The following is a 16,962-nucleotide window of genomic DNA, read 5'->3' as shown; positions in this document are numbered from 1 at the left end:
TGCAGGCTCCATTTCACACTGCCCTGACACACATCATCTTACCGTATCCTGCCACTCCCTTCAACCAGCCCACTCTAAACCATGTCAAAAATCCCAAACCTCTTCAGCTCTGGGAGACAGATCTGAGCTCCCCTTAAGCTCTTGTCTCTTGCTAGGCTAGCCTTGCAATAAACTCTTCTTTTCGCTAAATCCTGGTGTCACAGCACTGGCTTCCATGTGCATTGGGCAACGAGCCCACTTGGATGGGAACAATTCCACAAATGAATTTATTAAATATCTACAACGTGACAAGGAATGTTCTAGGCACTAGGGCTTGCAGGGTAGGCAAAGAGCAAAAGCATATACCTGCCCTTTCGGGTCTTATTGTCCAGTGGACAGAGACACTGTTGAAGCAATCCGAAGTGGAAACTCGCAGCCGTGATTCTTGTGTAAGAGAGAGGGCGCAGTGGCTCAACAGCTGTCAGGGGGGGATCTGACTTAGTCTTAGGAGTCAGGGAAGGAGCCTTGGAAGGAGGAATGTCTGAGTAGAGATGTTAAGGCTGAGTATGAGATAACTAAAAAGAGACGAAAGAGAAGAGTGTTCTAGATGAAGAACATAGCATATTTAAAAGCCCATGACTGGAGGAAGGGTGACAAATTCAAGGAACTGAAGGGCAAGCTAGTGGGAGGATGATATGAGGCTAGGAAAGTCAGCAGGTTTTTCAAGGCCGTGTGAAGGAATTTTGTCTTTAGTCTAAGAATAAACGGGAACCAGTGATAGGCGTTGGGTAATGAAAAATGTTAGTGATATGCTTGGTGCGACGGTTTGCTCAGTCGGTAGAGGTGGGGTCTGGCTGCGGACGAGGGGTCGGTCCCACTTGGGACGAGGGGTCAGTCCCACTTGGGACGAGCGGTCGGTCCGGCAGCAGACGAGGGGTCGGTCTCACAGGGGTTGCGCGGTTCAGCTGACGGGGTCGCCCGGAGAAGCCGGCGACGAGGGGGTCGCCCGGAGAAGCAGGCGATGAACTGGGGACAAGGGAGGCCAGGCCCTTGTCGGGGGCTCTCAGGACTGGAGGGTGCACAGCAGAAGAACTACCGCGGAGACAAGGTAAACACGCAAGTCCACTTTATTGAGGGAGAGGCAACAGTTTTATAGGGGCTGGGGAAGGCTGATTGGTCGAAGCCACACCCTGCTCTGATTGGTTGCCGGAGAAAGGTCAGTGGGAGGTGCTGGACGGGGGAGGGGTGGTGGTTAGGGATTGGCTGTCGCTGTTGCTGGGGGAAGGGGCAGGGTTTAGGGATTGGTGGCTGCCGTTGCTGGGGTAGAGGGCAGACTTGAGTTTCCCACCCACGCCTGGCTTGTTGCTGCTGTCGGGGGGAGGGAAAAGGGCAGACTGGATTTTTCCGCCCACGCCTGGCTGTTGCTGCTGTCGGGGGAGGGGAAAAGGGCAGACTGGAATTTTCCGCCCTGCGCCTGCGCAGGGAGAAAGAAGAAGAAGGGTGCCGCCCCACAGGCATCGTGTGGCGCCATCTGGGAGGAGGGGCGGCCGCGGAAGCATGGCCGCCGAGAAGGGGAGACCCGAGGGCACTCTGCGCCCATGCCGAGCTCCCTTCAGGGGTGGCGGTGAGTCCGACCAACCACCCTATTATGGGGGCAGCGGTTTGGAATCGGCCTACCGCGGCCGCCGCCCCTCGCCAGGCCAGCAAACCACACTTCAGCCTGAGGGGTGACCGCAGCTTGGGTTTTAAAAAGATCCATATGGCTAACTGGTCAACCCTTCCAACCTAGCCACATGGATCTTTCCAAAAGAGATGATGGTGGCTTGGGCTAAGAGGTTGAAAATGGGGAGTGGAGAGAAGATGAAATGGAGAGATGTTTAAGAAGTGACATCTGTTGACTGGATCAGCTATGCTTCCCCCTGGTCCCCATGGCTCCCTTATCTGTTTGCTAGTTGGTTTTTTTTTGCTCATTGCCTGGTCATTGTCTGCTCATTGTCTGTTTGTTTCTTCTTTTTAGGAGGCACTGGGAACTGAACCGGGACCTCTCAAGTGGGAGGTGGGCATCCAACTGCTTGAGCCACATCTGCTCCCTGCCCATTTTGTTTTGCTCACTGTCTTCTCATTGCTTACTTGCTGTCTTGCTCATTGCCTTCTCATTGCTTTTTCCTTTTTTTCTTTTCTCGTCTGTTTGTTGGTTTTTGCTCATTGTTCTGCTTGTTGTTTGTCTTCTTTAGGAGGCTCCAGGAACCAAATCCGGGATCTCCCATGTGGGAGGTGGGTGCTCAATTACCTGAGCCGCATCCACTCCCCAGCTATGCTCTTAACCACATTATACACTCTGGAAAGTGAGTCTCAAATGCAGTTCAAGAGATTTGTCACCAACAAGAGAGCCAGCATTAGGCATAGACAATGATGACACCTGGAAGAGAAGTCATAGAGCTACATAATCAGGAGGTGACCAGTGTAAGATCTGGGTAGAGAAAAAGTAAGAGGCCCGGTGGGGTTTTAGAACAGGTGATTAATCGGGGACAGCATGAAAAGGCCAAAAATGTGGTCGAATATACAGGACCACTGGCAAAGTCCAGATACATAGCCCAGCCAGGGTCATCATGTTTCCTGCTCCCAGGCTGCCACTCCTCCTCCCTGCAGACATTACTAATGGATCCCAGCACCCCCTCCCTCTCTGCCCAGACAAAGCCTCATGATGGTTCTTAGCACAAAATTCCAGGAATCCCCTACCAATTGAGTGGAACAGACATAGGAGATGATATCCTCTTGTAATCTGAGTAAGACGTGGATTCTTGAATCCTACAGGGGAGACCCCTCTGTTTGCAGAGTATTTTGTGTGATCTTCAAAACAATCATGGGGAGGTGACAGAGAAGGTGCTTGCATTTCTCCTATTTTCTATTATTCTTATTTCCCACTTTTTTGGGAAACTGAGGCCAAACATTTTCTAGTAAAGACAGAGCTGGAGTTCAAATTAAGGCCTTCAAATTCTAAATCTCCCTCCTACTCTTTCTTGAGAATGGTTCTAAATTGTTGGCTAAAATAAAGAAGAAAGGCTACAGATAACTGTGAATGAACATTTTGACCCCCACATTGCACATGATGGAATTTGGGTCATAATCTTGGGTGCATCTTTGATTCAGATGACATGTTATTGGGTTTCTGCTATCTTCATTTCTGCTAGATAAATGGCATGAAAATTTTAAGTATCTTGGTTTAATCCATATCTGATTTTTATTTAAATGGGCAGATTTTATTTTTTAAAACGTCTTTATTTCTATGGACAATTTGCAAGCCCTTTGATGGAAAGAGAGGGCTCAGCTAGCATCTATGGCAACATGTCAGAAACCTACTTCAAAACTCTTGAGACTTATTTTCCAAAACTTTCTTTAAGGGCTGGACAAGTTGGCACTGGTTGGTAATAGTGTTTTTAAGTTCTTTTTGCTGTTTTCATTTATTTGTTCATGAAATCATGACTGACCACCTAAATCTAGGTTGAGTGCCAGGCATTGAGGTATAAAATGCGAGCAAGATGGAAATGGCACTGGCCTGGGGTTTGGTAAATTAAGAAATATCTGGGAAACGGACTTTGGCCCAGTGGTTAGGGCGTCCGTCTACCATATGGGAGGTCCGCGGTTCAAACCCCGGGCCTCCTTGACCCGTGTGGAGCTGGCCATGCGCAGTGCTGATGCGCGCAAGGAGTGCCCTGCCACACAAGGGTGTCCCCCGCGTGGGGGAGCCCCACGCGCAAGGAGTGCGCCCGTGAGGAGAGCCGCCCAGCGTGAAAAGAAAGAGCAGCCTGCCCAGAAATGGCGCCGCCCACACTTCCCGTGCCGCTGACGACAACAGAGGCGGACAAAGAAACAAGACGCAGCAAATAGACACCAAGAACAGACAACCAGGGGAGGGGGGGGAAATTAAATAAATAAATAAATCTTTAAAAAAAAAGAAATATCTTAAGTGTTCTCAGAGAAACTCTTCATTGATGACATCAGGAAAAGGTCACTGCTAGCGTGGGAATAGGGCAATATATTTGGGGACAAACTGAAGATGAGCAACCAGATTATGTTACGCAGGGAAGAGTCTAAATCTCCTAAATTGTCTACTCCTAAATTGCTGTATGTTGCAACATGGGGTGTGTTTTTAAAAACTTGAGGTCTCAAGTCCTAGACTCAGAATATTTTTTGTAGCAAATTATAGTTTTAGGGTTGGACATGGCTCTTTGCTTCCCTCCTTTTGGCCTTTTGAGTGTGTACTATTTAAGATATATATGGTAAATGTCAACCTCAAGAGGATTATAGGAAAATCACCTAAGCAGTTATATTTTCTTTGCTAGATAAGTCCCGGGTGTCCATCTAGTGACAGTGACTTTGAGTCTGTCATCTTTGGTGAAAGGTCAGTTTCACGTGTTCACGGTTTCAAAAGCTGAAAACTGTCTTGTTCATTATAGCAGTCACTAACATCTGGGGAGCCCTTTTCGGTTTCCAGAGCACCCCCCGTACCTGTTTTTCTCATTTCGGCCACCTCCTTCTCTTTACCAGGCAGAACTGCAACCTTAGTTAAGGTTTGTTGAGGTTTGTTTTTAAAAATTGGCTGTTCCCACCCACATTCCCTTGAGACATAAATAGAAAAAAAGAGAGGTTTACTTAGTGAAGCGAGACATTTGAGCTACCTCCACTTGATCGCCGAAAAAGAAATCTAAGAAGTTGTTATCAATTTTTCAATCCTATATAAGGTAGGCTGGTAAGGCAGCAAAAGTATATCTGTTTTTTGCCTCTTCAGCTCTTTTTCCTGATTCTTCTTGAGGAAAAATCTAAAAAGGTGAGTGGGTGGTGAATCTCCCTCGGCTCGCCTTCCCTTCATGCATTCACATCAGTTTTCTTCATGCTGTGCTCAAGTTTCTCTTATCCCATGGAGTTGATACCTGGAAAGATTTTGATCTCTGATAGACAGCTTTTCAAGCCTCTGATTCCCATCCTTTGGGACCGATAGCATCTTTCCCACAGAAGGTCTACAAGCAGCCCTGGCTGTAGCTTTTCCCAAGTAGAATTTGCAAGACCGCATTTCTCTGGCTGGTGTATAAAAATGCAGTTGGGTTTGTAACACGGTTTCCTTCTGAATGGTTTGCAGGGGCCTACATCAGTGATTGATTTCGTAGACATTTTCTTACAGGAAAACAGAATCAAACACTTTTTTGGGTTGTATTTTTTTTATATGTCTTTGGAGTGAATTCACGAGAGGGCTCTGAAACAAAGAGGTCTGGAGGTTTTTCAGGATTGGCTTTTTATTTGTATATTCTGTCCCATTTCTTAATGCCATACTTATCAGTCTGTAAAAATTCCAGACAAATCTACAGTTTCAGCGGGCCCTGGGAGAGTGTAGTCCTCCTGGACATGCACGTTGGTGCTTATCAGCCACATCTCATTTTTTCTGTGTGAACAGGTGGAAAATGAGCATCACAGACTTCCTTAGTGCTGACGACATCACCGCCGCCCTGCAGGAGTGCCAAGGTAAAGGGGCGGCAGGCCCAAGGGGCAGGGGTGGCTGGTCCTCGGGTATGCACACTCCCGGTGAGGGGCTTTGGTGAAAATTCACAGCACCAGAGAATTAACTGGATGACTTGAGCACGTGGTGACATTATCGTAAGACTGAAGAAACTCACTGAAAGTGAACAGAGAAATTCAGAGTCCATTTTCCCTGTTTAAATCTAATGACTGTAATCCCTTTCCCTGCTAATTAGACCAGTGATGTTGGGGCCTTGGATACACCTGTAAACTGGGCAGGGAGGCATAGAGGAGAAGAGAAAAGGGGAGATGGACAAAATCAAGTGGAGGAGGAAAGTTGGGCAAAGGGAATGGGAGATGATATCCCAGGGTCATCTAGTCTTTTGGCTGCCTCAAAATCCTGGACCACTCGCAGCCTTTCTCTCTCTCTCTCTCTTTTCTTTAATTTAGAGCAACCTTATAGTTCAGGGATATTATTAAAAGTGTTTTAATAATCTTTATTTTCAGCACCTTGGTCCAAATATCGAATATGCACCAATGAGCTTCAGAATAACCCATTCTCTGTTCTTCAGACCCAGATACTTTTGAACCCCCCAAATTCTTCCAGACGTCAGGCCTCTCCAGGTTGTCGGCCGGTCAGCTGAAGGATGTTTTCCGGGTCATAGACAACGACGAGAGCGGATACCTGGATGAAGAAGAACTTAAGTAAGCTCTGTCCTTAGCCTGGCAGGCACCCCCCGCGATGCTGGGTGGGGTGGGAGGTGATGGTGGAGGCCAATTTGCTCAGTTTTTCACGACCTGCCTTGGTGCTGGTCATCCAGGAGAATCTTATTAATGCAAAGAGCATGACTCAGATGGTCACACGTCTATCCACGCGAGACACTAAACAAGGGTGCTAGAGATCGTAGGCGCAAAAACTCATTAGTTTAAAGGGTGTTCTTTGGCAATTGGACTTACCAAAAGCAGTGAACAACTCTTAGCAAAATGACCATCATTGGTTTCTCCAATGAAGGGAAGCCTTCGCTTGCTAAAAAAAAACCCTGACTGACGACTGCACCTGCTTGGAAAGAGACAGTTTGCTTAAAAGAAGAAAAAGACAGGGTAAGCACAGAGAGGCATGGTCTTTCAGAAAAATTCCCTTTCATCTTTATCATCCTGCAGGTTTTTCCTCCAGAAGTTTGACAGTGGTGCTAGAGAACTGACCGAGTCAGAAACCAAGTCCTTGATGGCCGCTGCAGACAACGACGGAGATGGGAAAATTGGGGCTGACGGTATGCTCTCAACTGTACATAGCATAAGACACAGCTGGTCGGGGAGCGTCTTGGGATCTTGGGCCATAAAATCTTGCACATGTGGGTTTTAGTCCCCTTTCTTAACCTCGCTGAGCCTCAGTCTGCTCATCTGTAAAATGGTACAAAAGTGAGGATGCAAATGGTATTTGTAATGACTGAGGCATGATGCCTGGGGATGTACATTAAAAGCTGGTCCTTCTGGCCATTGTCTGTGAGTTGAAAATGTCCTTCACCTTACTAGGGGACTAGCCAGCTCCCTAGCCAACTATTTGCAAGATGCCTTGATGTACCTTATAAGTAATGCTTGGAAGTCCCACCTGTGGGAACTGAGCCCACATAAACAAGGGACAGGTATGTTCTCAAGTGTATCTCATACCAGAGAATCAATTAACTTGAGTAGGAAAAGTCTCTTAGCTTCCAAGCATTTAAACAAATAATTTGTATTGGATGATAGCCTACCAAGTGGACAACATTAGTCCAAGGGCAAATAAGTCAACCCCCATTGACGGAGGCTTCTTTGAGCAGAGCCCTATATTCAAATTTAAGTGCAATCCCATGGCACGGGATTATTTCCATTTGATTTTGTCCTGTTGCTTATGTGCTTTGGGGCTATTTCGTGCACACCAACCCAGAAGAACTTTCATGTGGTCCTTATGGTGGTGCTAACTTGATATTAAAACCTGCTGCTTTAACTCATTTTTAAAATCTATTCAAAATTATACCACTATATCTTGCTGCACAGGAGTTAATGAAGCTTTTATATACAACTCAGAGGAATAGTTTAGGTAATGGGGGTTGATTTACTTAAGCATAACCACAAAAGACTTCCCAAAAGGCAAAACTTGATAATAAATATATTTTTAAAAAGCTCGAGTTTTCAATTTCACTCTGTAGCATCCACACCTTATTGGGTTTTGGTTTGCTGGTTTTTAGTAAACCTCCTATGTCTGCCTTAAATTAACGAGACAAAAAAGTTCGATGTTCACCAATTGTGAGGGGCAATGATACTGAATTCATTCCTTGTCAGAGGGAAATCCTCGGGCTCAAGAGTTCTAATGGAAGGGGCTTTATTGCACAGCTCAAGAAGTCTGTCAGGTTGCACCGATGATGCAGAAAGATGGATCGCCATAGACCACCCTGGCTTGCATTCTGGACAGCCACATTTTTTTCTTCCTTTTGCACTGGGGGTGGGTGCCTGTCATCTGGCAAGTTGCTTCCTTTCCTCTCCTCGTCAGAACTCTCATTGGCCACAGCATGTCTTTAAAACACTGACCCTGCTGTCACCTCTTCTGTTCTAGAATTCCAGGAAATGGTGCATTCTTAAAGGCCTCCGTCTACGGTGACAGAGAAAGGAGAGAAGGAGATGAACAGCTGGAAGCCTCCAGAGCCCCAAGAAGGGGGAACCCCACCTCCTACCCCAGATTCATTTACTAACTTTCCCTGAAAAGCTTCTGCAATGTGCTCGTTTGTTTTGGCAAGTCATCCACTGCATATGTCCCGAAGACTTCTGTAAGGCTCTTGGCTCACAATGCCTTTTAAAAAATCATCCAATAAAGAGGCATTTCTCATCATTTGCTGCTGTGCGGGTGTGTTTTTTTCACAGCTGGGTAAGGGGATGAAAGCCATTTGGGGGCTGAGGACTTTTTGAAAGCTTTCTGGTCCTACTAAGTGTTGAGTGAAGCCACACTGGTGGTGTATATAAGCCAACAGGGAAACCAGGTTTAAGGGAAAATGTCACAAATAAATGGCATTGTCATGCTAGGATTTTCTCAGCAAATCATGACTGTGAAATTTTTTTTTTTTAATTTCTCTCCCCTTCCCTCTGCCCCCCTCCCCAGTTGTCTGCTCTCTGTGTCCATTCGCTGTATGTTCTTCTGTGTCTGCTTATATTCTTGTCAGCGGCACTGGGAATCTGTGTCCTTTTGTTGCATCATCTCGCTGTGTCAGCTCTCCATGTGTGCGGTGCCACACCTGGGTGGGCTGCACTTTTTTCAGGCAGGGCGGCTCTCCATATGGGGCGCACTCCTTGCACATGGGGCTCCTGTACACGGGGACACCCCTGTGTGGCATGGCACTCCTTGCACGCATCAGCACTGCACGTGGGCCAGCTCACCACACGGGTCAGAAGGCCCTGGGTTTGAACCCTGGACCTCCTATGTGGTAGGCGGGTGCTCTATCAGTTGAGCCAAATCCGCTTCCCTGACTGTGAAATTAATATGAAGAGATTTTGGCCAGTATGAAAAGCATTCTTAGGTGTTCTTCTTTATGTTAGGCTGCCATAAAACAGAGAGTATGAGACAGAACCGAGTGTGCGGTTCTATGCTACTTAGCATAAACAGACCCACTTTCAAGCCTTTTTTTTTCCTTAGCAAAACAAGCTATTTAGAGACTTGCCTGCTTTCATCCAATCTCTTGCTGCCTCCCCCTTCCCTTTCTCAGCTACTACTTTCCTGGCATTCACTTGATACGACTTAGGCCAATTACACCCAGAATCGCCTTAGCATCTGAGGCTAGCTGGAGGGGTCCCGTTACAGGGTTTTCATTAGGGCTGGGCAGCCTCGAGCTAGGAAAATCTCGTTAGGCTGATCTCCAGGTGGCAGTTAAAAGCACTTTTTGCTGGCTGACCCCGAGTTGAGGACGCTCAGGAGTAAGTGAGGCATTTTCCTGGGAGTTGCTTAAAAGCTCACACTCTTTACCCAAACTCCAAGCTCTCAATGTCTTGGGATCTCCCAGGTTTCCACACAAAATAGTTCGCAATTTCTGAACCCTCTTTTTTCGGAGGGTCACGTTAAAGCAGTTTTTCAAAGCATGGGGCATGTGCTACAAGAGGGGCTCAAGATGGCTTTAGGGGGCACGGGGATCAACATTTTTAATAATCATGTATTCATTTTAATAGGAATTAGAAAAACTAAAACTAGCATGAACATGTGGTTTCAATATTGTTGCTCAGGACGAGGTTAAAGGAGGTGTCAGGCTTTTGAAAGTGCTTCGGTTTGAAGAAGGCTATCACGGAATAGGAGGGATGGTATTTGGATTGACAAAAACGAGAAATGTACTTTTCAAATACGCCAAAGTTGGGAAATATGGTTCTAAAAGGAAGAACTCTTTCGGGAGGGTCAAAGAACTAAAGCGCCTAATCTGGCGGCGTTCTTCCCCGCTGCTTCTCCCTGCCCGCGCCTCCACTCGCTCATCCCCCACAAATGCGTCCCCTTCCTGGCAGGAATAGGGCTTGTTCCTCCCAGCACGGGCCTCCCCACGTGGGTGACAATGCCGCCTTCCAAAGCCGGGCAGCAACAAGCCCTTTCCGCTGCAGGCTGATGCCCAAGGGGCTCGACTCTTAAAACCACCTGCCTGGGCCTCTCCCGGCTGCCCTCCAGGCAGACGTTGGAATCAGCTCTTCCTCGCTAAGGGTTCTTTCTCCCAAGAAAATTCTAAAAAGGAAGGTGTTGTATCCCCATCCTGGGGAGACCCGAAGTTCTCAAACAGAGGGGAGAATGTCTCTTGAGAGCATGGGTGGCTCCCAATGGGGGAGGACACACTAGTGTGTCAAGCCCTCAGCACTGCTGCAAGTATCTATCAATCTTGCCCTTCAAGCAGTGAAGCTTGGTTGTCACTGTGGGCCCCGAGGGGAGGGGGAGAGAGGAATAGAATAGATGGAAGAAGGGGTAACTGGGGGGCAGTGAAGTGTTCTGCAGGATTGTGCAACAATGGGTACAGGCCATGTTAAATCTCACCAAAAATATATGAAAGTGTAAGATCGCTCCACGTGATCATCCTGTAGCACTCACAATGTGGATGACGAGGCTTTTAAAATAATGCTTGTGCCTGTGAGCTTTTAATGGTCTGCGTGCTCCACCACCCTGATCCAGGTTGAAGATCGAGGGTTTTTCTCCTGTTAGGAAGGCGGCTGCAAGAATGAGGGGAGGGGTTTTATGGGAAATTTGGGGAACACGGTGTCACGGGATCTTTGCGATGTTCTGAATGCCTTGGGGAAAATTGATGGATGTATAACAAGGGGTCAAGTGTCATGATTTTTCCATAAAAAATATGAATATTTCCATATAGGAAATAACCTTCTCTGGAAGGCTATTCATGAATTTTGTTCATTCTGTTTCAAAAGGACGATTAAAATTATTTTTGTCCATTTTTCCAACCCTGTCTTAGAAATATAATTTCAGACTCATATATTCTAGCAGTCAAAAGGTGCCAGTCCCCCTGTATTTAGCACTCAAAAGTACCAGGTGGCATGCTTAAATGAAAGACACTAATCTTGTCTTTCCTCATTCTAATTGGTGAGTTGGCCCATGTGCAGTGCTGCTGCACGCAAGGAGTGCCATGCCACGCAGGGGTGTCCCCCGCATAGGGATGTCCTATGCACAAGGAGTGTGCCCCGCAAGGAGAGCTGCCCTGCACGAAAAAAGTGCAGCCTGCCCAGAAGTGGCACCACACACACGGAGAGCTGACGCAGCAAGATGATTCAACAAAAAGAGACACAGATTCCCAGTGCTGCCTGACAAGAATGCAAGCAGATAAAGAAGAACACACAGCAATGGACACGAAGAGCAGACAACTAGGTGCGGGGGGAGAAGGGGAGAGAAATAAATTTTAAAAAATAATAACTCTTAAAAAGAAAAAAAACTTCATTCTTCTTTATTGCCCAGTAATATCCCATTGTAACTCATACCAATTTGTAAATATGTCGTTTGGATTTTGTTTGGGTGGGTGTGCTCTCGGGAAGGGTCATCCCACCTGAGTCAGGCCACAGTACTTCTACGGGTGTTTGTGTGTATTTGTTAGTGTTTTTTTATTTTCCTAAGTTAAAATTTCAGGGAAACATTAGCATTTAAAAATATTTGGGGGCAAATTGGAAATGTTTTAAAAAATTATCTAAGTTTAGTCATTATATAAATTTCAAACAAAACAATTAATTGGTCCTATTCAAGATGTACCTCACAGAAAAAAAAGACAACGGATATATAGCAAAAGGTTAACAGCCTTATCTCCAGCTGGTAGGATTACAGAACAATGAGATAAGACTGCAGCCCTTTTTAAAAATGGAGCATAGTAACTAGAGAAAATGAAACATCTATGTAAAATGTACCCAGTTATTCTCTCTAAGCAAAGTAGCAATAAATTCTGACTTTAAAAACATATTCACGGAAAGGATGTGTTCTACCCTCAAATTAATGAAAGCCCTGCGTCCTATTCTCCTAAAATTTTCTACCCATTTTTGACTCATTTGCATTTTATACACAAATATACAAAGTTTAAAATATAACATATCCAGAGTCTACTCAAAACTGGAAAAACTCTAAAGAAAACGGAAGCACGTAAATTTTGTGACTGTCTTATTTTCACTGGCTTTCAGATAACTATGGACAACCCTTGCTGAGAGCGTGTTCTCACTGTGGATGATCCATTTCTGACAGGAGGCCTCGATTGCATCACAGATTACAGAGCTGGTAGTGTTCTAACTGCTTAGAAGATGGGGCTGCAATGGTGCCTTTAATTTAGACTGTTTTTACTTAATTATAATTTCAGCCTATAGTTTGGCAGAGTAGTTTATAACTTAATGAAATGTGATCTCAAAGTCAGTTCCATGAATGTGCTTAATTGTTGAGTCTAATAAGTGTTAAAACACGGTAAATATTATCTTGTCTTTTGCTTCAGCATCTGCACATTTTGAAATATTTATAAGATTTAAAAATATATTGTTTATCAAAGTAGTTCTTTCCAGCTCGATAAAAAAAAAAAGGAAAAGTGTATAGCAAAACAGCAAAGATGCAAAATATTTGTCTATTTGTTCAGCTACATAGTTAAGTCCGTATAACAACTGCAGTTTAATTTTGTGTAATGAGTACTCAGGAATCCAATTTCAAGCAAAAACTATCTTGTATCTCCTCTGCTTCTGTTAAGGTATGGTATTACTGTGCAAACACTTAAGAAGACAGATGAAATTGGAATCACCAGGATAGTTTCCACCTGGTCTGCTAATTTATTCACTGGGAGGACAATTGTTTACATAATGTTTTAACTTTTCAAAACTCAACTTTTTTTGGTAGGGGATACATTTTGACATTGTTTTCCTAGGGGTTCTACAACACTCTTAAATTTTTAAAAATTATCAACTATTGCAAACATGGGTGAGAACAAAAGCAACATCACAAACACCTGTGCTACCGCTGCACTAGCAAATCTTGGCATTGCTTAAGTGGCAACTTTGTAATATGTCAGCTTGCTTGCGCTGTATGTAGTCAGTTAAATGGGCCACAGGAGAGATTTCGCCTGAGATTTGGAGGGTGGAAGTGAAGCAACAGCCATTGTATTTTACACTCGGAAGGTCGGCGCAGGGTGGTGGTTTATCTGCTGGCTGACCTTGCTGGCTCGGCTTCCTCCTTCATCTCTCGGCTCCAGGCAGGTGTCTGCCTCTGTGACAGAGGACACCAGCTTTTCCTGGAGGACATCCCCATCATCACAGTTGGAGGCAGTGAGAGACGGATGTGAGTGCCAATCTGTCCTCATGGGTTCCAGCTTGTTCCTGCTTTCCCCCACGGTACAGCCATCTTCTCCTCCTGACTTCCAGCCTTGCCGACTTCAAGCTTAAGCGCTGGATGTGAAGGCAAGAGCCTTACAACCAGCTTTCACGAGTACATAACACCTGTGAGTTATTTACATTATATGTTTACATAATTCCATAATACTGGTAATTTATATATAACAATTACATCATATATATGCATACATTTGTGTTTCTGCTTGTCTGACTGAACTGTGACAGACAGAACTTGCCTCAGATTTTAAAATTTTTAATGGAAAGAATCACACATTTTGGAGATCCTTTACAGGACCTTATACAATCATAAAAGATGAAGACTGATGACAGTTTTAACTGCAGGAGACAGATGTGCCCTCGTGATGAAGGTCACCTCTGAATGACAGAGCCTCTGGGCTCCAAATCAACAGAGAAAGGATCGGCTCCTCGACCCACTAGTCTGTTATTTTGCCCAAGAAAGAAGAATGAAGTGGCCCTTTGTACAGATGACCTTCAGGTGTATTTTACATCCAAACCTCTACCCAAAAGCTTCCTCTTTTTTTTTTTTTTAAAGATTATTAATTTATTTCTCTCCCCTTCTCCCCTGCCCCGGTTGTCTGTTCTCTGTGTCTATTTGCTGCGTCTTCTTTGTCCGCTTCTGTTTTTGTCAGCGGCACGGGAATCTGTGTTTCTTTTTGTTGCGTCATCTTGTGTCGGCTCTCTGTGTGTGTGGTGCCATTCCTGGGCAGGCTGCACTTTCTTTCGTGTTGGGCAGCTCTCCTTACGGGGCACACTCCTTGCGTGTGGGGCTCCCCTACGCTGGGGACACGGGGGGCACTCCTTGCGCGCATCAGCACTGCGCATGGGCCAGCTCCACACGGGTCAAGGAGGCCCAGGGTTTGAACCGCAGACCCCCATGTGGTAGACGGATGCCCTAACCACTGGGCCAAGTCTGCTGCCCACAGCTTCCTTTTAAAGGTTAGAACTGAGCAGGTTATGAGAGGATCCCCAAGAATATCAGATCAGCTGTGACTGAGTTCTGTGCATGACAGGGGCAGGCAGAACTCTGAAGAAGGAAAATTGATCTCCGATGTCCCTTTGTCTACCGTTGCTCTTCCCTGCCTTCATAATTCATTCATTCAACACATTTACTATGTCCTTTGAGTCAAGACACTGGCAACCAGAAGATAGCTCCAAGAGTCCTACCACCTAGGAGCTCAGTTTCTTGTTGGGGGGTGAGGAGGGTGGTATGTACTTAAAAATTTGTGATAACTTGTCCAGAACCTCTCACCCTGGAACTGTGGCTTTCTACTTGGAGCTGTGCTCCCTTTCCACCACAAAAAAATATTGCCTATCCTATATCTCATTCCCTTGGAATTTTAAGTTCATAAATTTTTTGTGCAAAAGACATAACTCTTTCTTTCTTTACGACTGAACTTACTTTTGAGTCCCCATTAGCCTAGGTGACAGAATCATAATTCAGGATTATGATTCGGGCTCCTTTGTTCCCTTTGCCCCTAAGCTGGGCAGGGTGCTGGTGGTGGTGTGCTATAGGAAGAGAGGATCTGTTGCTCAGTCCACCCTAGTCATCACCGAGTCACCCACATTCATCTCTCATCTTGTGGTCTTGAGTGGTGGATCCTCCCTGACCACAGCGACCTCCTTCCTTTTTTTTTTAAAAGATTTATTTATTTATTTAATTGCCCCTCTCCCCCGGTTGTCTGTTCTCTGTGTCTATTTGCTGCGTCTTGTTTGGCAACCTCCTTCTTGTGTGGTGTTGAAACTGCTCAGGCCTGGCTTTTCCTGAATTACTTCTATGTACAAGTAAAACATCTGGTTGCTTCCTGGACCATATAGGGGCTCACTACCTACTCATGTGGCTGGGACTTACTCTATTCCAGCTGCATCATACTTGACGGGGGCGGAAGGGGAGGCGATCTCTATAAGGTTTGCTCCACTGGGAAGCAAGGCACACATTTTCTCTCCTCTCAGATCTCCAAACCTACATGGGTGTCTATCATCACTACACGCCAACTTAGTCACAGCCTGGGGCTGGGATAGGTGAGGAGGGGAGCACAGTATCTAACGTTTCCTTCTTCTGTAGTTTCTGAAACCCAGAAGAATTTTTTTTTTTTCACTTGTATGATCCTTTCTCTTTTTTTATCATTCCTCTCCTATGGCAACTAATGCAACTGACTGGGAGGAAAGTCAAAGTGTAAAAGCAAATAGACATGCTGGGGAGAAATCTTGATTGATACTATAAAGTTATCTTACCATATTTATAAGAGTACTTGGTACTTTGCAAAATGCTTTCATTTGTATTATATGAGTGAATATTTGTAATAACTCTGTGAGACAAGTACTAATAACGTCAATTTACCAAGGTGAAAACAGGCTAAAAGAGGTTAAATGATTGGCCAAAGGTCATATACTGGTAAACAGCAAAGCCAGAACTCAAATTCAGGTTCCCCGACTTAAGTCCTGTTGTCTTTCTATTCTCCTTCCAGAATCATTTGCTTCAAGACAGAGGAAAGAATTCTTTAAACTGGAGTTTTCAAACTCTGTTCCTTGGAGTCTCAGGGTTCTGTGCAGACGGATTAGAATCCCCCGCCCCAGGGGGCAAGGGGGGCGGGGTTTGAGAATGGTAGCTCCTGGAAAGGGGCCAGGGGAAGGCACAGTTAGCCCTCAGTCTACCACCTGGGCCTTCATTCAACCATAGTAGCTCTTATGTCTATTTTATATATTAGAAGCGCCCCATAAGATGTAAGGGGAAAAAAATGGGGAAGGGGACCACTATCTTAAAATTTTGTAAAATTACTGCTTTAATTCCAAAATATTTTCACTAAAAGAAGTTCATGCACCAAGCAAGTTACTTGGGAAGGTCTTTCAAGAGCAAGCAATGATAGTAATTTATTGAATAATGATTAAGTGCTGGGCAATTTATATGCATCACATTTAATTCTTACTGCCTAGTGCCTGGGAATTTCCTCCTGTCAGCCTTCATGTTACTCAAATGTGGCCAGTCTCGAAGCCAAACTCGGCATGTAAATGCAATGCCTACCCCCCAGCGTGGGACATGACACCCGGCGATGAGCCTCCCTGGCACCGAGGGACCACTATCAACTACCAACTGATGATGCAACTGGAAAATGACCTTATACGGAAGGTTCAATGCGGATCAGCAGAATATCCCTGTCTACATAAAATAACATGACTTTAAAATGCTGTTTGACCTAAGGTAAGGGGGAAATGGAAAGGAGAAATGAGTTTATATGGCTACGAGTCTCTAAAAAAGAGTCTGGAGGCTGTCAGAAGGATTGCCCTTGTGCACAACTGAGTGGGGTCTGAGAGACAGATAGAGCAGATACAACCCCCAGGTATTGGTTCCTTTGAGGGCTAAAGAGACCCGTGGGAGTTATGGTCATGGCCGATGGGGTTAACTACCAGGTCAGATGGCCCCTCTTTGGAAATGGTGTTTATGTGTGATGAATCTGGATTCAAATGGGATCTCTCTTCATGGGACTTTCATGCTAATGTGCTGGAGGTGCAGTTGGTGTTGGGGTTTGGGATATATTTGGGGGATTTGAATCTCTGGACTGACAGTGTGATGGCCAGGTCCTGAGCCTCAGCAGACTCCAGCACCTACAG

At 45.4% G+C, this 16,962-nt stretch overlaps 1 protein-coding gene across 1 annotated transcript; it reads left to right on the top strand.

The window, feature by feature from the left end:
- The first annotated feature begins 4,678 nt into the window (after window positions 1-4,678).
- OCM (oncomodulin) lies at window positions 4,679-8,325 on the top strand. The gene is made up of 5 exons (XM_004459716.3): window positions 4,679-4,807; window positions 5,429-5,496; window positions 6,063-6,195; window positions 6,652-6,761; window positions 8,081-8,325. Exons 2-5 carry the CDS (start codon window positions 5,436-5,438, stop codon window positions 8,104-8,106), a joined length of 330 nt encoding a protein of 109 aa, XP_004459773.1. The 5' UTR covers window positions 4,679-4,807; window positions 5,429-5,435; the 3' UTR covers window positions 8,107-8,325.
- The last annotated feature ends 8,637 nt before the right edge of the window (window positions 8,326-16,962 follow it).

The sequence above is a fragment of the Dasypus novemcinctus genome, chromosome 23, assembly GCF_030445035.2.
Source record: "Dasypus novemcinctus isolate mDasNov1 chromosome 23, mDasNov1.1.hap2, whole genome shotgun sequence".
Lineage (NCBI taxonomy): Eukaryota > Metazoa > Chordata > Mammalia > Cingulata > Dasypodidae > Dasypus > Dasypus novemcinctus.
The sequence above is the reverse complement of the archived record's forward strand: the minus strand, read 5'-3'. Positions and strand labels throughout refer to the sequence as shown.

Excerpts from the sequence above, each read along its gene's own strand:
- OCM (XM_004459716.3), top strand. The coding sequence starts at position 5,436 with ATGAGCATCACAGACTTCCTTAGTGCTGACGACATCACCGCCGCCCTG. Across the intron at positions 5,497-6,062 it reads CGCCCTGCAGGAGTGCCAAG|ACCCAGATACTTTTGAACCC; the intron begins GTAAAGGGGCGG and ends TCTGTTCTTCAG. Across the intron at positions 6,196-6,651 it reads CTGGATGAAGAAGAACTTAA|GTTTTTCCTCCAGAAGTTTG; the intron begins GTAAGCTCTGTC and ends ATCATCCTGCAG.